At 44.1% G+C, this 21681-nt stretch overlaps 1 protein-coding gene across 1 annotated transcript; it reads left to right on the forward strand.

Moving 5' to 3' along the window:
• Window positions 1–5080: 5080 nt before the first annotated feature.
• Window positions 5081–10266, forward strand: LOC143169030 (guanylin-like). The gene is made up of 3 exons (XM_076356145.1): window positions 5081–5258; window positions 8295–8484; window positions 9381–10266. The coding sequence occupies exons 1-3, from the start codon at window positions 5184–5186 to the stop codon at window positions 9446–9448; spliced, it is 333 nt and encodes a 110-aa protein (XP_076212260.1). The 5' UTR covers window positions 5081–5183; the 3' UTR covers window positions 9449–10266.
• Window positions 10267–21681: the final 11415 nt, after the last annotated feature.

Consider the following 21681-nt stretch of genomic DNA (forward strand, 5'->3'; position numbering starts at 1 on the left):
TGGTGGAGCAGATATTCACACTGCAGCCCATGGAGGACCCCACGCCATGACAGGTGGATGTGCCCTGAAGGAAGCTGCAGCCTGTGGAGGGTCAGTGGTGGAGCAGGCTCCTGGCAGGAGCTGCAGTCTCTGGAGCCATGCTGGAGCAGTCTCTTCCTGAAGGACTCTAACCTCATGGAGAGGCCCCATGCTGGAGCAGTTCTTGAGGAAGTGCAGCCCATAGGAAGGACCCAGCTTGGAGCAGTCCATGAAGGACTACCCCATAGAGAGGGACCCCACTGGGAAAAGTGTGAGGAGGAAGGAGCAGCAGAGCAGTGGTATGAACTGACTGCAACCCCCTATTCCCCCACTCAGGCTTGAGGGGAGCAGGTAGAAGATTTGTGAAAGAAAGAGTGAAGTTGAGCCTGGGAACAGGGCGGGTGGTGGAAGGTGGGTTTAGTTTTGTCTTTGTTTCTCACCATATTTTTAATTGGTAATAAATTAAATTAACTTTCCCCAAGTTGAGTCTGGTTTGTCCATGATGATAATTGTAAGTTATGTCCCTGTCTTTATCTCAACTCATGGTATTTTCCATCTTATTATTCCCCCCTTTCCTGTTGAGGAGGATGAGTGAGAGAGTGGCTGGGTGGGGGTCTGGCAGCCAGTCAAGGTCAAACCCACCACAAAGACACTGGGCTTGATCCCCATTCTGTTGGCAGAGGACTCACCTCAGCCCTGCAGACAGGGAGCCTTCCCTGGACAGGCAGGCAGGACCATCTGCCTGGGGTGGGGTGACTGCAAGAGCAGGGAGGAAGGGGTGGAGGGGACATGGCAGGCTTGAGCCCTGCCCTGAGGCCAGTGTCCTCCTGCTACTGCTGCTGCCTGATCTTAGGTGGGATCTTAAGTGCAGTCCCTGCAGGTGATGGTAGCGTGTCCCCCCTACTCCAAGCCTTTGGGTTGTGTCTCCTGGGGCAAGGCCTGGGAACCTTCCATATGTGTTTTGTTGCCCTCTCCCAGTGCTCCATTTCCCTTTGGGCACTTGGAAAGCCATTAGCCCCCACCCAGGAGCCCTCTGTGCAGCTTTGGGCACTTCCAAGAGCTTTCCAGGCTTCTTTTGGTGCCTCCATGAGCCCTCTGTGTGCATTTAGGTGCCTGGGGAACCCTTCTGTGTTTGTTTTGGAGCCTCCCTGACCTGTCACGTGACCCTCTGTGCCTCCCAGAAACCTTTGGTTTGTCTTTGGTTGTGCCCCTGAGCCCTCCAAGCACCTCGGGGTGTGCCCAGCTGCTGGGACTTACAGAGCTGGAAACTGAGGTATCCTGGACCTCATGTGCAGGAGCAGCTACGACAATGGTTGGTTTCAAGAAGTGCATGGAAAGACTGGTGCCCCCTCGCCCCTCTACAGCCATGGCTTAGCCCCAGGCAGTACTGAGGCGGAGGTGACCACTGGTCCACTGTGAAGCTACAGCCTCACACATCTCCACCCCTGCCATTACCACGGCCTTCTCCCCAGAGCTGCACCCCATCCCACAGCCCCATCGAGGATTGGCCCCACAGACCAGAAACCACCCCAAACACTGCCCCACTGTAGAGTGGCTTCCCCCCCCCTTCCCAAATCTGCCCCACCACAGCCTACCCCACTGCAAAGCAGCTTCTACCTGAGCCCCCATCCCAGAACCACCCCCCAGAACCACCACAGAGCAACTGACCCCACACAGCCCCAGCACAGAGGAGCCATCCACACACACACACACACACAGCCCCCACAGCCCCGTGGTTTCGCCCCAAAACAGCCCCACAGCCACCCCCCAGCAGCTCCCAAAAGCCCTACAAGGAGTTTGTCTCTTGTTGGGTTCTGGTTTGCCATGCCGGCTGTCCCCTTCCCAGTCCTCAAAGGCCCAGGGGCTCTAATGGCACTGGAAGAGGTGCTAAGGGGGCTCCAGCTGTGGCTTGCAGGTCCCTGGGGACCCTTGGGGCCTTCCCCGGGGCACCTACCTGGGCTGGGGAGGTGGTCAGCAAGTGCTGAGGGAAGGGGAACTGGAAATGGGCCCTAGAGAGGAGCCATTTGTCCACTTGCCTTGTTGGGCTGGGAGCAAGGCATGAGGCGCTTCTGCTGTGTCCATGCCCCTATGTGCCCCCCTGCCACCCGAACATGTGGGAAGCTGGGACTAGGTCCTAGGGGAGTGTGTGATGGGGCAAAGTCTGTTCTATGGGGATTGAGGGATGGCTGGGACAAAGGGGCTGCTGTCAGCAGGGGTGGTCCTGGTGCCTGCCCACAGCAGGGGTTAGTCAGGAGAAGTCGGCTGCAGGGCAGATTGCCCGAGGTGTGGGGAACTAACACCCAAGGCAGGGCAGGGTGGTGCACTTCCCCTGCCCGCGCTCCCAGACAGCAGAGCAAAGCCCCTCCAGTGTGCAGGGTCTGGGCAGGCCAAAGCCCCCAGCAGGGCTGGGCCTTGAGGAGTGCCCAGGCTGGAGAAATGGGCTGCCAGAAGTCTCATCCTCTTCAACGAAAGGAAATGCAAAGTCCTGCTCCTGGGGAGAAAGAGCCCCATACACCAGTAAAGGCTGGGGGCTCACCAGTAGCTTTACAGCAACTCAGTCTTGGTGGGCTCAAGTTGAACATGAGCCATCAACATGGCCTTGTGGCAGGGAAGGCCAAGGGCTGCATTAGGAAGCGCTTGGCCAGCATGCTGGGGGAGGTGATCCCTTCCCTCTGCTCAGCACTGGTGAGGCCACGTCTGGAGTGCTATGTCCATTTTGGGGGTTCCCAGTTAAAAAAAGATGTAGACACACTGGCTTTTCAGATCCACCTGGTATCAGAAATCTTCTTGTAGCTCTTTCTCTTTAGCTCTCACCTTTCTCATGGATAAACTCAGGCTGGCTGCAGGTTGAGCACAAAAAGCACTTAGGGGCCTAGTTCCAGATTTATGCTTGTTGTAGACCTTTTAATTCAAAGGTACAGCCTCAAAAAAAGCCATTCCTGGAGGTGACTAAATGTGTTAGATGTCTCTCTGTTTCTTCTTAAAGATTCTATCTGCTTAGATATGTGCCCCCATCATCCCTGCCCATGCCTGGGGGGATGCCACATGGGAGCCCTCTTAAGACTCCAGGTGAAGGCATTTGACAACTATTCTGAGGAAAGGCCCCATTTCCTCTAAAGAGTAAGCAATTCCCATCAATTAGGAGCAGGATACCAAACAGGGGAGACACATGATCTGAGTTTTGACATGGAGTCTTTTTTTTCCAGGTACTTGGAAAAACTTTTGGGTTTCAAAACTTACAGGTGGACTGGATGAATCCAGACAACAAAATGCAACAATGCCACTCAAGAGTTCAACAAGACAGAAATGAGGGGTGTGAAGTAATGGACCAAAACTGGTATCAGAGCTTGACGTAACTCTTAGATAAAGTAGTAAAAAAAAAGTGTAATCCAGCCATAATTCTCTTTGGAGGTTTTTAAAAGAAGATGGATGAGAGAGTGTGTACTTATTCACTGTCAGAAAAGCAGTTGGATCAGAAGCACTGGGATTTTCCACTATGGCACGCCATCAGCACGTCAAGCACGGCACTGATGAAAAGTGGTAGTCCATGCTCCGACAGGTGTCTTGACCCAGAGGTTTTGGGAACCAAGCATGTGATGGGAGGTGGGGTTTCAATCGCTTCTTTCATGCCTCTCAATATACCTTTTTATTCCCTACATCTAATTGCTTTCTTACCCTCAGCTTCACCTAATTGGATTCTAGGCATGTCTGCCTCTTGTGACACTGCTGCAAAGCTTCTAGGAGGAGGTTGTTGCTACAGCCTCTGCTGTTATACCCTTGACCGATATTAGAGTAATTAAGGGCACGGGCGTGACTTGTTCTGCAGTTGCAAGTGGTGTTGGCTGTTGGCCATGGCAGCACAGAAAGCAGAGAAAGCGTAACAGCGGAGAAAGCAAGCTCATTTTGTGGTAATAAAGATGCTTCCAGGGGTTCAGATTTCATGGATAAGGAGTAGACTGGAGTGGTGGAGAGGAGAGAAGCAAAGTCTATCAGTAAGCAGTCAGCACTGTCAGCTGAGGGGTAGCTTCAGCTTTACTGAAATTTTTTGGGGTATACTGAACCAGAGAAGTCCCATTCCCTCCCTACAAGCCCACTGCCTGGGAACTCCAGGCTACTCCAGTTCCTGGATTTTTATACCAAGCAGCATGGTGGTTTTCAATTGGAATAGAGTAAGAACTATTTAGAGCCTTTGCTGGCATAAAACATTGCTGAGATATCAGAAAGTCGCTTAGTGGCTGACTGTTGCCCTCCTCTGTTCTGCTGGTATCAGGAAGATTGTTTGGCATGGTGTCTGTTGTTACTCCAAAGCCACAATATGCCCAAAATCTTTTACAGATTAAAGGTCCTGAACTTGATAGGCAGAACTGAGCTGAGTGAGGCATGTTGATGCTTCTCTATCTGTGTGACATTACCATGTTTCTGGATAAGACTGAAAGTGACAGAGAAATAGATTTGATTCATGGCAGCCTTTATCCTTAATGACAATCCCTGTGCCTTTTAATGTGTTCATTTTAATTAGGTGCTGCAAAAAGCAGCAGCAAGATGACATTTTATATCTGGTCATATGCAGGCACAGCTTGTGTTCATCTGCCTTGGTCCACTGCTACTGTCTTAGTACCTGGAATCCCCAGAAGAGGGAACTGACTGGCCAGCAATCAGTGCAAAAGATCAATTTTTTTCCTATCTTCTTCCAAATCTCTTTCTTTCTCACAGCTCTGCAGGAAGTGGCCAGAAACCTGAGTACATTCCCCATATGGAGACTGAGTTTCAGATGTTGCGTTAGATCAGTCTTTACCATTTATTTATTGTAGGCTGGAATGTTTTGCCTGCCTGTGTCATGGCCAGTTTCTCAAAGTGGGAGAGACTCATAAACCCCAGGATCTGCCTGGGTGTGACTGGCCTATTCTGCTAATGAGTGGATAACTGATAGTCCACTGGGGGTTTATTATATGTCAATAAAGAGTTTAGATTAATGGATTACCAAGCAAATGCTCTGTGAAGTCTTTATAAAGCTCCAGCTTTGCGCTGGGAGCATAGAGCTCTGACTGCTAGATGGTCTGAGTGCTAAGAAGAAGAGAAAAAGTCTGAGACACAGACAGAGAAAGACCAAAACCAGAGAAAATAAAATATATTCAGGTTAGGAAAGGCTATACTTTGCAGGCACTATGAAAGGCTTTCTTTCCATTACAGTCCTTGCAGTCCTTTTACTGGTGCACAGCTCCCAGGCAGTCTACGTTCAGGTGAGTTTTCTGCTCTTTAATTTGTTGGTATTACGAGTTCAATGAAGTACTGATATTATGTGAAGTGTTGTGGCTGCAACAGGAATCTCGAACTAAACTAATAGACCTGAATTTTTGCTTTGCTCTGGCTTGATATCCAACTTCATCTCCCTATGGTTCAGTTTTTCTTTCTGTAAAATGCTTCAGGTATTACTAACAAGCTGCTGCACTTTAATTACCTTCACCAGCCATATCGCTGCTCTGAAATCCCTTGCTGACTGAGGCACTGCATTTCCAGAGTTATCTTTTGCACACAACCCCATGTGTTGTGAAGCTGCAAGAACTGGGGACACCTCTAACTTTATAGAATGATGTAAACAAGATGTGACAAAAGAGAAATCGTCTTGTCTCACCTGCTTCTAGGCAGGAAGTTCTTTACAAAAATGATCTGCAAGCTTATGTGATGGAGCCTACGCACATATCACCTATAAAAACAAGGTGAAAGAAATGCTTAGCTGGATCCAATGAAATATTAATAGGCAAATAAGATATTAGAGGAGCCTATATCAAATTTTCCAAAATACACAGCACCTATGACTGATACTACATGCAACATGGAAGCAGTTAAGAAGGTACTTCAGTGCTCTTGTCTGTACTTGTGAGTGAGTTGGATCTGTCTGCACTCATCCTTAGAAACAGTTTGGGATATTTCAGTTTGATTGCAATGCAAATAACTTCCTCAGAGTACCAAGAGAACTAATATTTCTTAAACAATTATTGACTCTCTTTATATGTACACAGTAGGTTTCCAGGTGTAGGTACTATCTTTGTGCCTTGAAATATCCTCTTTTTCTCCTTTGGATGTCAGAGATATCTAGAGATAGCAAGTTTAAGCTATTCCTTTCTTCCAAACCATTCTTTAACATTTAGAGTCTCCAAGGGAACAATATAGCTTCCTACTTAATGAAAAAAAATCTCAGTTTTCCACTGGGAGGCATAAAAAAAAACTAAATGAGAATAGCTGTCTATAAGTTGGGTAGAAGTGTAGAAAGTGCCGCTCTGGAGATTTAGCTCCTCTTTGTAGTTTGAATTCTTATCTCATTAATCACTAAATCTGTATTTTCCCTAATATATGTACAGTGTACTCTGCATGTGTGTTGCTCTCCTTTCACTTGGACTACTTGAGGTCCCGAAGGTCTGATTAATTACTCAGTGCACAAAGTTGGCTTACGCTCTTGTTTTCTGAAATTCTTCCCAAGACTTCCCTTCCCTCTCCCGTAGTATGTCAGAAGTTGTTCATTTAACAAAATGTTTTGCAAAGCAGAAGTGAAGTTCATTTGACTTCATACCATGTTTTTGAAGACTGAGTATCACTATCTCGGCACTTTCCACCACAGATCTTGAATGAATACGATGGAAATTGGAGGAAGGTGGTTTACTGGGTGTGGAGTAGAACCAGAAAAACTACAGAGATGGATTGTTCTGGCCTGCACTATTTCTGTGATAAAATCTCTTAGTTCAGCAACACAGTATGCACTTTCACCTTGGAGGGAAGATGCTGCTCAGATTGAGCTCTCTCTAATACATCTTTCTTATCTGAGGGGCGGGGGTGGGGTGGGTTGTTTCATTTTTTTGTTGTTCCTTTGTTGTTCTTTGTCATCAGGACATACACGTCTCAGGGTTCATTCCTACTTTCTGGTTTCTCTGAAACTGTACCTGAGGAAATCCATCCTTTTTTAGTTCTCTGTTTTATGCTCTTGAGGTCTGTGACTAATAGCTGAATCTAGAACTGCGTTTATACAGGAAAAGTTAATTTTTCATAGGCCATCATGACTGATAGATTAACTTGAGTAAAATCATAAACTGATTGCAAGTAGAAAAGAGTTTGACTTTGTTAAGTAAATGCACGTCCAGAGTTTATCTGGTTGGGTTTTTTTTTAATTCTTTAACACCAAACTTCTGTGATTCTGTAAAAAAACCACAACAAACCAAAACCAACTACCCTCCCCCCATCTCACACTGCTCAACATTGGGCTCATGAGACTATGAAACAAATGGCAATGTTTGGTCTCATGCTGTATCAGTCACTTCACTTTATTTCTTTGAATGAGTAGGTGTTACTTGATCACGCTACTGACTACATGTTGGTCATTAAACCAGATTAAAAGACATGCTAAAGATCAATTTGAAAATGCTTATTTCTCTTCTAGGCCAAACTGGTTATCTGCAGACATACACAGACTTTGTGCACCTAGCTTAACAGTTGCAACACCTGCAATTTAAGTTTATGACCTACCTCAACAGTGGGATTCATTTGAAACTGGGGGAATGACCATTAACAGATGCACAGGGTCTAGCAATCTAAAACATGGAGTAATATTTCTCAGAATACTATTGCGGCCTCCTGAGGCTTTTGGTATGAGCTTTGAGTCAGAAGTGTCATATTTATGCTGCCAATAACTTGTGTTCCATTAATTGTGTGGACAAGTTTTAAATTAATGGAAACTTGCCACAGTACTTTGGGGTGAGGGATCTCAGCTCTTAACAATGTGTAATGTAAAGAATAGCTCCTTTTGTGTGGTTAGAACCTGCCACATGACAGCCAACACTTGAAGTTCTCTACTGGTGTATTAGAAGAAAGAGTGAACAAAATAAATTCCCATTTATTCCCATTAAACTCATTATTTTGTAAATCTCTACCACATATTGCCCAGTCATCTTTCTTCTAGGCTGAAGATTCCCAGCCTGTATCTTTCGACCCCAGATTTTATGGGTCTCTCTCATGGGAGTGAGAAATGCACTAATTCTGCCTCTGTCCACTGTGATACATAATGAAAGCCCTGACTGGCCAGCCAGGTCTCACTGTTGCTCTGAAAGATCTTTGCCTTGAAGAGCTGATCATTTTGCCTTCAGTCAGCACTGGTTTTATCTAGGCTTTGTTTCAGCACTGTCTTTTCCCTGTAGTATAGTTTTTGGGAGAGCTCATGGTTGAAATGGAATGGGTTTGCCTAAGGACTGACTTCCTGATGCCTTTTTTTTCTGGTTCTGTCTACATAGGATGGAGACTTGAAATTCTCCCTTGAGTCTGTGAAGAAGCTGAAGGAGCTTATGGATGAGAACAGACACGTTAATCCTCACATGGTGGTTTCAATGGCTAGCTATTCTCCATGTGATGAAAAAGATCTCCCTGAGGAGTTCCAACCTCTGTGCAAAACAGAAGATGCATCCATGGTTTTTGAGAGGCTGAGTATGTAGCTCATATTGCATAGGTCCCATTTTTATCACACTTTTCAACCTTAAACATTCAAATAGCAGCAGGCAAAGAAACATAATTACTGTTCTGTCACTTCTAAAGCAGCTGAGAGAGTCCATGCTGCCTTTTTACTACCCCTCCTACAAGGGCTGGACTACACTAGCTGTGAGCCCCTACAAGAAAATTCCTGCTGTGCTGAGCTTAGCTGCAGCCTGTACAGATCAGGCTGCTGTAACCATGGAAAAGCTTCCTCCGAGTAGTTGCACGCTAACTTACATGACTTAAAGTGAGAGAGCCCACAATCTCCTCTGGCTTACAGGAAAAGCAGGGTTATATCACTCAGTTTTAGCTAACTACAAGTTGTGAGCAGGTCTAATTGCTCTCTCTAACCAGTGTAGAAGAAGGTGTTTTTCCAGGTAGCCTAAAAGAGGTGTGAGAGGTAAATGAGGTGAATCACTCTTTGGCATGATCTCTCTCCAAGACACACGTAGCGATTCTTGAACTGGCTGCTACAGTGTCTGCTTTTTTATTTTATAATGTTGCATTTATCTACTGTCCAATACAGTGGGCATTTTAGGAAGAAATACTACCAATATAACGAATGTTGTGATTCTACAAGCCACATCCCCACCACCCTCCCACACGATGTCCTATTGCCCTCTTGCCTCCACATGTTCCCATTGTTTCCCCAATGAATTCAGGTTTGACTTCATTCTTTAAGCCAGATTTTTGCAAGAACTAATTTTACTTATACGAGTAATAACTTCAAGGAACATTAAAACTCATAAAACAGTAATGGAAAGGAGTCTCCAGATCCCTTGATATGTGGCGCTGCTCTCCAAGAAATTTTCTTGCCATCTTATTGAAACCCTCTCTTTTCTCTCTAACAGACCAGGCTGTCCAAGACGATGATTTGTGTGAAATCTGTGCCAATGCTGCGTGCACTGGTTGCTTTTGAATAAGGATGAAACAATCCAAAGAAGATGTGTCAAGCTAGGAAGTTTGTGCATTCATATTGCAAGATGACATACTTTCACAAATCAATAGTTGGGCTCCATCTCCACTACAGTCATACTGGAGCTGCTAGCTCATGTAGACATACCAGAGGTACTCGGATCATGTGCCACCAGCAGTGCAGTTCTGGCAACAAGGAGACAGTAAACCTCATCTGAGAGGTTTCAGTTCTGCATGAGTTGTGTCACACTGGAACGAAAATGTCCTGGGCACAGTTTCATTTTCCACGATTTTGTCTGGATTGGAATACAATGGGTGAAACTGAGCAGTCTCCTGCAGCCTTTTTAATAGCTAAATCTGCCTGTGATTTGGCCTCCCCTACACATAACACCCAGAAACATTGGGTTATCATCTTTTCCAGCCCATGCTTTTCAGTGTGTAGGGTAACTCTTGACCTGCAGGCCTGCATGTGACATGTGCATGTTTGTAACAGAACTGCAGCAAGTAACTTGGGGACAAGGTACTAGTGTTTAGCAACACTTTCATAGCCAGAAAATTCTCAGTCTGTCACTGGTACTAATTGTTGCCAGTTTAGGGAACGGATGTAGAGGAGCACAGGAACACTTTCTACATAGTTGTATGGAAGCTGCCTTCTTCTGGCAGATATTCATGTTCATTTAGGAGAAAGGAAGTCCAAACTGCAATGCTGGAATCACTTTGAAATTAAAACAGTGCCTTGTGTTTTTATTTATTGGTGGCAAGATTGTGAAGAAAGGATCTGCCTATGTTTATATGCTGTATATGAAATAAAAGCTAGTAATAATTTGGGCTTTTTTGTTGTTTATGTTTTTGCTGGGTTTTGGGGTTGTTTTTTTTTTTGTCTGCTTGCCTACTTGCTTTTCTCCTATATAAGGTCTTTCATGTCTGGGTCTTCACTGGAATAGAAGATATCTTGTTAATATTGTCCTGAACTTAAAACAATTTGTGGTCCTTATAGAGACCACAGTAATATAAGACTACATCATAGCTTTTAAATTATTTCCTTTTCAACTATTGAATTATTATCTCCATTTCATATATATGGGGCCCTCAACTCAGGAACCAAGTTCTCAAAAGACTGTCAATGCTATAAAGCTAAGCACTTGTCCCAGCACTTAAATCCAGAACTGATGTTAAAAAAAAAAAAAAAAAATTAGGTTTCATTTGACAGAAAAGCTATGTGGGTGCAGAAAATAATTCCTCACATCCAGTATGTTGACTACTCTAGGACAAAAAACATCCAACAGCAAATGCCAAAGAGAGAGTCTCACACTAAGGCTCCTCCTGCTGCCTTAAAATTGGCACCTCTGAGAAACTGGATTTCCTGACTCAAAACACTGCCTGGGCTTATTTTAACCCTAAAGTTATTTCTCTGCATATAGAAATGTGGCTTATTATTTTCTGTTAAAACTAACTTGACAATTCATTAAGTCTTAGCACAACAGCTTGGAGTGGCTCATGTAGAGAGGACAGGTTATGCATTTTGCAAGGAAGACTTGCTGGCAGCAAGACTAGAACCAAGATCTCCCTGCTGATACGCTGCCAGTGTTCAAGTGGGGCGAGAGGGCTGGACTGGGGACCCTCGTGTGTGTTCTCCCACAAATCTTCTGCCCCTTTGTAAACAGTGCCCTGCCATCAACAGGAACACTGCAGACTGATTCTGGCCTAGTGTGTAGAGCACTGTCTTGACATACAGAAAAAGGGGGTTAAAAGAAGGACTCAAACCTCCGTTTTGCACTTGCTGGATGAGATTTCTAATAATTGGGGGGTTATATAGAAGGAGGATTGTGTCTCTGGGGGGGAAGGGGTGGAAGTGCATGCAATAAAAGAAACAAACCAAGAAAGCCAAGAAACAACAGGCAGGAGTGGAGTTCCAGTTTTGTAGCAGGCTGTAGAAAGCCCACTAGAGAAACCAGATTTTGAGGACTTCATTTTCTATCAGTCTCTGGGAACTTGCTGTAGGCATAGCATGCTCAGAGCAGAGCAAAGATTTCATCAGGCTGGGTTACCAGCTTCGCCACCAACCCACTGTCACCTGCACACAGTCAAAACATCAGGGAAATATCCTGCAGGCTTCATGCTTCATGCTTATGCAGAAAACCCAAGCTGACTTGCTGAACCACTAATGCTGCATTAAGAGACACTGGAGATGTGTGTGTATTAACTAGCAAGGTGTTATTACTTTAATGGAGAAGATTTGTTTGCTTTAAGAAGTAACCCCCATGGCAAATGCTAAAAGTGCTCCTCCACACAGGAAAGCTGCTGCCTCCTTCTCTGACCCTGTACTCACCTTCAAGGCCAGCATACTAAACACACACAATGAGAGAGCGAATAAAGGAAAAGCAAGATAAATTTCAAAGAAATATCCTCTAGTTTTCATTGCCTTTATCGGCAGAGATAAGACAAGCTCTTCAGCTAATCACAGCCTTTTGTTCAGAAGCAGTAAGCTGCTGGCTCAGCTCAGTTATCTCACCTAATTGCACCTTTTGAGGGTAGAAACTTGTATTCTATTTATATGAGAAGTCTGTAAAACCACACATAGTAGAGAATGATGCTGTAAACTGGTCCCAGTATCCTTGTCCATGCTAAGAAGTAGACTTGTAAGAACAGCAACAACAAAAAAAGCCCTACAGACACTTTTTGGGATCATTGCCATAACCTCAAGCTAATGTGAAATGTAGTATGAGACCTTAAATAGAAACAACATATAAGAATTAAAAATATTCAGGTGATAAGTAAGGGAAGCTGTGCCTGATTAAGCAGTGTCAGATGAATTCAAGACTGAAGAGTTGGGACTGTTTTCAAATGCTGTCTGGCTTTTTTCCTTCCATAACTGAGTTGAGTGGATCCTGTTCAAAGCAAGTTTATTACACAAATTCAGTCTTGAGTTTTAGTACTTTTCACGCCTAATTTAATATCTCTTGACTTTCAGAAAATATTTTAGTGGGCAATTTCATGCAAGTGTCCCACAAAGATACACTAAAAGCCATTTGATAAGCCCAGTAACAGGGCTGGACCTGCTGCCTTTGCACAGTGTATTTTATCAGAAGTATTCAATGCTTCATTTCTGATTTATGGCTCTTAATGCAAATTGAAATTGTTGCCTTTGCTCTGCTCTCTGTCATGCCAATGGACACGTAATCAGACCAGGAGATGGAAACTCATTACTGAAACTGAATTTAACTCATGAATTTCCTGCGATGAGCTCTTCTAACATTTCTAGTACTTCAGTTTCCTGTTCACATCCTTCGAGAACAAATTTTACTATGCTATTGAATTCTGATCTTAAAATGTAATTTTAAATTTCGGTCTAACACTGGATTTAAAAAAACTTATGAGATAACACCCAGTAAATATGCATTTTGATTCTGGGCTATAAAAATGGAATAATCTTCCAAGTTTGTACCTGGGACTACTAAAAATGCATACAGGTCATACCTTCCCTTGTATGCATGAGATTGAGGAGTTCTCTCTTCTATGATCTTATAGATTCTCTCTTGAGATTTGGGGTTTTACTGAAAGTTCCACCTCCTGGATTTAAGGGATTGGAGAAGAGTTTCAGTTTGTTTTTAACACAGAAAAGCGAGGGATTTAAGCTTTTTTGTTAGGAATGAAAGGTTCAGGGTATGTCTTGAGCACGCATTGGAGCACAAATAATGACAGAATTTTATCATTTTAACAAAAGCTGAGAACTGGTGGGCCAAGCTGAAGATTTTTGAGGGCTTAGGTACATGAGCTTCCCCAGGGAAGAAACCTCAATGCATAGGCCAGAGGGCAAATGCCAGACACTGATCAGCGTGGTCAGCCCCATCAGGGGATCAGAACCCTGCGACATACTCTGGCTGGAACCTGCTGCCTAGTTTAGAGCATTTCACAGCCAACAGAAGCACAAATCTGGATTGACAGGAAGTTTCTAAAGCCCCCAGATGACAGAACTGAAACTGGCCTTTCCTCTAGCACAGAAGCCTGGCAGGCGCTATCTTTCGTACATCGCAGACATGTGGAGAGCAGAGCCCCCACTCCAAGGGCTGAGCTCCAAACTCCTCCTCTCTTCCTCCTATCTACATGTGAACCCAACTCTCAGGGAACTGAAAGGGGAAGAAAGTAGACAACAGACATATCTGATCATGATGAAACCGCCTGTGGGTGGAAAGAGAAGCATAGATAAAGAAAGACAACATGGAGAAATGCTCCTGTGTCCTTGCAGCCACAGGTGTGAGGTCTCCCACTTCTGTCTGTGGCATTGGTGCTGAGCATATCCTCAGCCTGGAGGAGCCGAGCCGGGAATGCCTGTAGGAGACATCCTCTTAAACCCAAAATGCGCTTCACTCCACTAACACGGATGAAAGCCATCTCTGTACTCACTCTGAAATGCAATCTGTCAGCTGAACGTCCCTCACCAGCCAGAGTCCTGGCTGCCTGTCCATACACTATTGTCAGGGGTTAGAAAGGTCTGAAGGCATTCCCTGTTGGGATACTGGGAGTTTGGAAGTCAAATAGAGAAATGTTGCTCTATATACAGCTGTTTGCTGCTGCTTCTGTTATCAGCCCATGTTGGAGCTGACCGGTGCACAAGCCAAAAGCAGCAAGTCATGATATGACAGGGGGACACCATGCCAGCTATAAAGGAGTGGCAATGATGATGACTGGCTAGTCCTGGCACAAAAGAGAAGCCTCTGATCATGCACTCCTTCCCTCCAAAGAGCACAGAGCACATCCTGCACTGCATTTTCAAGGTCTTTTGGTGACATCTGTCAGGGCTCTGAGGGCACTATGTAAGCTTTAATGGTCGTGACAAAGTCACCTGAGGCCTCCACGCACAACCCCTGCCCATGGGCTTCATTTCAGTGTAGCTCTGGGCCTGCCTGAGCTATATTGTAGGAGTACTGATCACCACAGCCAAAGTACTGTAGGAGTACTGGTCTCCACCACCACATGTCTGTGCCTGGCCACGGGCTCTGTTGATCAGGACCCCAACCCATATAGACCAAATCCCTAGCTTGAGCTTGGACCTGTCTCTTCATTATGGACCTGCTTGGTGATCACAGGGCTCTATCTGATCCTCTTTACTGTCACTGGCCCCAAATCTGGCCCTGACCTGCATATTGACTTGCCGAATTAACTTCAGACCTGCCTCATCACCATGAATTATCCTGAAAATTTGAACTCTTCGTTAAACCTGACCCCGGTCTTTGGGTCTGCTGTGCTCATCTCACCCAGGTGCTGTGAGACTGTACTGTGGCTGGCAAGACCCCTGCCCCAGTGGCCGTGGGATTGCCCTTGGCTCCCAGCTCCCCATCCCTTAGGGAGCAGATGGCTCTCACTGCACTCTGACAATGCTTCATTATGTTGTTTATAACACAAATGCTAAGTTGAATGAAATCCTACATCAGAAATAACTACTTTTGACATAGTTGACTTATGGGCATCAAGCCACAGTCCATACCCCTTTCTTCAAGACCTCAGCCCCTGAAAAATGAGCTATAATTAAGTGACTCACTGGCAATTCCACTAGGTAATTTGTATTATGAGAAAAGAACAGGTTGATTCCCTTATTTTCCACCAAACCACTAGGCTTGTGTTGTTACCATAAGTCGGCAGATAAAAAACTCTCTAAGACTCAATTTGGAGTTTTAGAAAGCAGGCATTCTTTATTGCGGCGCCGGGTGCTAGGTGGTATTCCACAAATCAAGCACACCTATGCCGAGATCACCGTTACATTTATACACAAGAATTACAAGGTAGTACATTCCCAGTTACAATGATTGGTTAGTTATTTACATATAATTATAATATCTGCTGTGTCATTCTCTTCTGTTATTACGCTTGCACAGGGGAAGGGTCTTCACCTGGGCAAGGGTCTTCTTGACCTGTGGGTGTGTTTTTTAGTATTATAATGAAGGCAGTTCACTTCAGGATACCTTAAAAGTAAGTTTTGTTGCCAAGTTGGCCAGCTAGATATCTACCTTGCCAGGTTGTCAAATAACTCATCCTATATATAATAGAACCTAGGTGCTCTGGTTATGGTCTAGAGAGTCCAGAGAACAGGGACTTCAAGCAACACAACCTCAGATAACAAGTAACACAGCAACCCATACATAACACTAACATAGAGGCTAACTTCTTGAAATCAAGATGTTCTTGTAGTTGATTATTTCACAACCAAACATAGAAAGATTCAGTAAAACTTAAGATAATCTTCAACAGTGTTACCTCACACATCCTTCTAGTTTCCAAATCCATTATTTTTCCCTTAAAATCCTCCTATTATAAAGTTGATTCTTTTCTTCCATTTTTGTTCTACAAGTGACTCCTGAATCACAATGCTTTGTGGGGATGGGGAGCCAAGGAGAATCCCATGGCCAGTGGGGCAAGGGCCTCACCGGCCATGGCGCAGTCCCACAGCCCCTGGGTGAGGAGACTATGGCAGACCCAGAGGTCGTAGCCGAGCTCAACTAAGTCCAGATTATCAGAAGAGTTTATGGTGACAAGGCAGGGCTGAGTTCAGTCTGGAAAGTCAATGTGCAGGTCAGGTTCAGGTCCAATGACGGTAACCAGGAGCTAATATAGTGCCCCATGACTGCTAGGCAGGTCCATAATGAAAAGACAGGTCCAAAGTCAGCCTGGGAAATCAGACCATGGGTTGAGGTCCCTTTTAATGGGGTTCACGGCCACAGACATGTCTCTGGCTGTGGTGGAAACAAAGCTCAGGCAGGGACCTATGGCAGGGTGTGGGTGGCGACCCCAGCTGAGACTCCTCAGGGCCATTAAGGCCTATTGGTGCCCTCAGGGCCCTGACACAATCTTGATCTAAAAGGCCATTCAACCTTTTCACAGTTTTCAGAAGCTGAGAGCTTTCCCACTTGTGGGGGAGAAATGGCTGTTAAACCCCTCAACTCTTCTCAGTCTTCAATAGTTCAAGCATACCTGAGGTTTTTTTGTATGAAAAAGTATAAAAACTGATTCAGAAGCCCAGTTCCTAGCCAAGGGCGTCATGCAGCCACTTCTCATCACATTAAGAAATACTTTAATTCACAAGTTACTCTTTTTTTTTGTAATAATAGCACTTGGAGAATGTGGCGCCCCAGAGCCAAAGCAGAAGGGCAGACTCCATTCCTTAGATATAGGCTTAGATTACACAGGTGAGAGTCTCAAGAAAATTCAGTCAGCCTTTGACTTTTGCTCCTCAAACTACTGAAACCTCTTCATGGTTAAGGGCATACAATGCTACATTGCAATCTGGAGATCTTGTTAATCAACAGTTTTAACATCTCTCAGATGGCTCAAAGAAATTCATAACAATCTTCATTTGTGTGGCCAACTCCTGTGTATCCAATGTCCATGATGTCACGTGCATTCCTATCATTTCCTTCTTAGAAGTTACTTTGTGCTCTTCATCCAGTTATTTATTTGGGCTGTGTTGAAGAGTTCACAAGGGAGTTGCACAACATAAAGCAGGCCCTGCCTGCTACAGTGAGTCAGAAACATCTCTGTAAATTCTCAATTTTTTCTCATAAATAGTCCCGTGTTTTCCTAAGAAGCAAGTTAAACTGAGCTTTACAACACATCGTTCTCTCTGGAGAAGTCAGGACTGCCACTTGCTATCATTTATTGTCTGCGTGTTTCCTTCATTTCCTGCCTCCTATTTACAATGTGAGAAAAGTTACTGAGTTATGATACAAAAAATGTCTTATTTCAAAAAATTGTCTTGTTTCATTCACTGAGTTTTCTTCTGTATGAATGATAAACAAATGTTCTTTTTCTGAAGATAAAAATAATGATTTACCTTGTCATGACACACAGCGTCTTTTCTTTCAAATTACTTCTGCCTTTCATTCAACTGAGAGAAGTTTTTATGAATATTCCTTTCTCCAGTTAGCACTTCTCAAACTGAGCTTCACAGGTTAAGCTGAGGTTCACCATGTCCTTTCTATGGTATCATAAATGCTTCACATTATTTCAGGCAGTCATCCAGAGTTGGGGTTATGGAACTATGTTTGGTACTGAAAGGGACTGCAATCCAAATACATCTGGGAGCTATAGCTAAAAATGGGGAACCAGTGAATTAGGAAGAGGACTTTCACATGGACCATCTTCTGAGCCATCTGCCTTTGCTGAACAGCCTCTGAAGGCAATGAAGTGGGCTAGAAAAGGAGAATAGGGATATCATGCAGACCTATTGTTCTTCCCAAGAAAAGATTTTATGCTCCAGCATGTAACAGACTGAAGCTGGAAACCTGAGTAGTCATACTGAAGCTTCATATACACAATCAGATGTCACTGTTCCTTACCCGAGTAACGCAGGCATCTAGCATGCACCAGGTCTAGGAAGAGGACCAAGTTCACTTGTGCTGTGGTGAGGGCTCCACAGGAACAAGCACACTGCCTGGAGGATGCACACTGGCTGGCACTGGTGAGGAGGCACACTCCTTTTACCACATCCCAGACTGTATCTGCTTTGGAAAGAGCCCAGGGTGCTGGATGCAAGCTAGCCCAAGAGTCACAAACATGAGGTAGACATGGAAATTAATACAGAAATGGTCCAGTAAAATTTTCTCGTGGGAAGATTCTGGAGGGACGGTTTGACCACTTGAGACTCGGTCAGAGATTCAGCTGATGGCTACTTTACTACACATTGCCTAAGAAAACCAGCCATTTTTGCTTCTGCATCCAAAAAATGGTTTTCATTGGCTAACCTGACATTTTAACCTTTGGAAATTTGAACTGCAGGCTGTGCATTGAGCTAAATGTCCTTCATATTTGTGAACAGAGATAAAGGAATACTTCCCTGCTTCATAAAGGATTGTGATGCACTGTCAAGAAGCAGATCTCACAGCATGATGCTAGCAGTTGGCTCTGAGGAAGGGTTGGCTCTGGCTATGAGTAAAAATTCTTACATGGACTGTGAGACCAAGCAGCCAAGGGGCATATGCAGAAAGCCACAGTCAAAAGAGCATTTGTGAAGCAAAGGTATTTTAAAGTCTTTCTCAGGTATTGCTGCTGTAGAACATCTTTGAAACCAGTCCTCTGTAGCCTACAGTCTTCCCATGTGCTTTTTAAAGGGTGCCTGTGGTAAATTAGTGACCACCATCATGTAAGTTATATTGCCCTGGTCAAAAGCCCATAAGACACTCTGAAAAGGAACTACAACCAGATCAAAAATAACATGTGAGGTGCTGTAATCCATATTTGTTTTCCATTTTTGCATCTGTTGTGTTTTATACATAAGTAAATGTATACGGTTTCAGTCGTGAAGGGCAGGCATTTCACTTTGTGGTGCAGATGAAAGGTAGATAGCAGCATATTTTTAAATGACCATAAGGCTCAGTAACTCAATCTCCATTAGGAAACAGCCAGACCTTATAAGCTCTGAGGATTCAGATTTACTTCTGAGCAGAGGATTACCATAACCACCACCACCACCATCCTGCTGAAAAACGGTCTGACTTAAATTTGACTACAGAAGCATGGTAGGTCTTGCATGTAGCGATCAATTTCTAACTGTATATGGTATCCTTGTTAAGTGCCATCAGACACTGTAAGGTATCAAGTGCCACAAAGGTGGAAAGGAAAAGAAAAAGAGGGTGAGGGGATGAAGGAATTCTTCTACAATGATGAGATCAATCCTGCAATTTATTGAGGCCACATAAAATGTCTCGGTGCAATGTCCTTTGAGAATTCAGACAGTTTAATGTGTTCATTAAGCTGATACAATTTAATTAGTTCATTTGAGGCATCTATATCAAAATTACCCCTTACGTGTTAACAATAAAAAGAAGAAAAGCAAGATCTTTTGGAATGTCACATTCTGGAAGTCTGCGAGGGAAGGAAATGAGAAAAGATCACTTTTTCTTTCTAGCAGAGATTGTTAGTTTGTAAATGCTTGGACTCATTCTTGGTCATGGAAACAGGACCACTGCAGTGTGGGGAATGCTGTAACTGGGCTTTGTCGCCCCTTCCCGTAGCAGGCGTTATGCAAAGACTAATTTGGTCAGAACTGCAGAACTTAAGTCAAACTTGCCTCTGTCAGCCGTTAGGAAGACTGTGGATACTTGGGGTAGACTAGATGCCATCATCTTCCATGCTGCAAATGCTTCTCTGAGAGTACTCAGGGGCCTATCCCAGTGGGAAAGAACTGAGACATTTTGCATGAATCTCCTACTACAGGGTGTGCGAAGGAGCCTCTTGTCAAGGCAGTGATTTTCTACATCTGGATCAGGCTTAACTAGTGGCAAACATCTCTTACCTGCATGATCAAGTTTCACATTCATTCATCTCAATAGATGAGAGTAGTCATCAACACTTCTCTGGTAGTGAAGTCTGTCACTGATAGTTGTGTAAGGAAAGATGCCAGTGGTTCATTCATCTGCCTGGAGAAGAGAAGGCTCAGGGGGATCTTATGAATGTACATAAATACCTGAAGGCAGGATGCAGAGAGGAAGGAGCCAGGCTCTTTTCAGTGGTGCCCAGTGACACGACCAGAGGCAATGGGCACAAACTGAAACACAGGACATTCCCCTGAAGATCAGAAAATGCTTTTGCACTGTGAGGGTGACCAAGCACCGGAGCAGGTAGCCCAGGGAGATTGTGGAGTCTCCATCCTTGGAGATATTCATGCACCATCTGGACACGGTCCTGGGTAACTGGGTCTGGGTGGCCCTGCTTGAGCAGAAGGGTTGGACAAGATGACCTCCAGAGATCTCTTCCCACCCTCAACCATTCTGTCTTTCTATGATTCTGTGATATACATGATAATATGTAGCCTAGTGTACACAGTATATACGATATATAATCATACACTGCCTAGTCAATGCATGATTTGCAGATATCATCCAATTATAAATGTCCTTTCAAATGGTTCATTCTCAGATATGGACTCTTACATCAGTTTGAGGCACTTCTTGAACTTTGAAGACCTCTCTGTACCTGGGGAACAGAAAGTCCCTTTACTGTGTGAAACATCTTGGGCACCTCATATCTCTGATGTACACAATGATAACGGTTCCAATGGAAACAGTTCAGAGGCATCCAAAAATAACACAGCAGATCCACACTGTGTTCCTAAATGGCAGCATTTTCAACAAGAAAATGTTAACTACTCGCACAAGGTCCCTCCTCAAAACATTCAGCATGTTTTGTATCCAGTCTACTTCCTTTCTCCGTATTGTTAGTATTTTTCCAGGAAAATGCAAGCAAAGTTATGAAGTTGTTGCTAGATAAACCTATACAGTTCCTATAATGAGCAAGCAGCAATGAAGCAGCCATAAAAAGACTTCCTCTTGTGTAAATTCAGAAGAGAGTAGATAAAGTAGAACAATAAATCAGTGTGAAAAATATTTCTAACTGTCCTTGCTTGTGTTCGATGCTCTGCTCGTCTTACGCTCAAGGACATGATATAGGAGTTTTGCGTCATGGACAGCATGTACTGCATATGGCAACAAATCTGCAACAAAGTACCCAAGGGATGGTAAAAGAGTAGAATGTAATACTGCCTGTAGCTGCTGGCCTGGAGGACGTGGAGATGTACGCAGAAGAGCTTCCTTAGGTATTTTTCATACCATGTTCCTCATGATCTTTCCTGAGCCCATGGGCAGAAGACAGATGTGATCCTGGAAGGATGTGGTCTTATGTTAATGATTGTAGTTAATTTTGTGACTGCAATGATTGTGATTAAGCTAACGATTTTGCTCCTACCTAGCCTTGAGGAATAGGTGACCAAAGGGAGTAAACATATGTAAACACATAGAAACTACCTGAATGTAAAACCTCTTCCCAGTGGGATCTGGGAACCCTGTTCAATTCCTTTTCTCCAGCTGAACCAGTGGCTTTTCAAAATGTTCCTGACTGGAATACTTAAATTACAGAAATAAATGGCAGCTCCTCAGTGAAGGAAATATGAGACAGGTGAAGGAAAGCCTTTTCTGAAATCTAGTAAAGCCATCTGCAACAGAAGCATTTTGAAATTTAGTAAGCAATTATACATTTATTACACAAGCATAATAAGAGTGTTATATAATATATTACCTTTCGCAGAAGCTTTTGTTTCAAGGCCAAAAAGTCATGCAGGGAGATTAAGAACAGATTTCAAAGTCTGCAGCTGATAACTACAACTTGGGGTTGTCTCCACATCTTTCTTTATAGCATCACATGTATACTGGAACATGCTCCCATCTCCATCTTCCTATTTTTTGTTCAGTA

The sequence above is a fragment of the Aptenodytes patagonicus genome, chromosome 19 (assembly GCF_965638725.1).
Source record: "Aptenodytes patagonicus chromosome 19, bAptPat1.pri.cur, whole genome shotgun sequence".
NCBI lineage: Eukaryota > Metazoa > Chordata > Aves > Sphenisciformes > Spheniscidae > Aptenodytes > Aptenodytes patagonicus.

Bases quoted from the DNA above. Each gene is read 5' to 3' on its own strand.
- LOC143169030 (XM_076356145.1), top strand. From the start codon at position 5,184: ATGAAAGGCTTTCTTTCCATTACAGTCCTTGCAGTCCTTTTACTGGTG. The intron at 5,259-8,294 runs GTGAGTTTTCTG...CTGTCTACATAG, and splicing joins CCCAGGCAGTCTACGTTCAG to GATGGAGACTTGAAATTCTC. The intron at 8,485-9,380 runs GTATGTAGCTCA...TCTCTCTAACAG, and splicing joins CATGGTTTTTGAGAGGCTGA to ACCAGGCTGTCCAAGACGAT.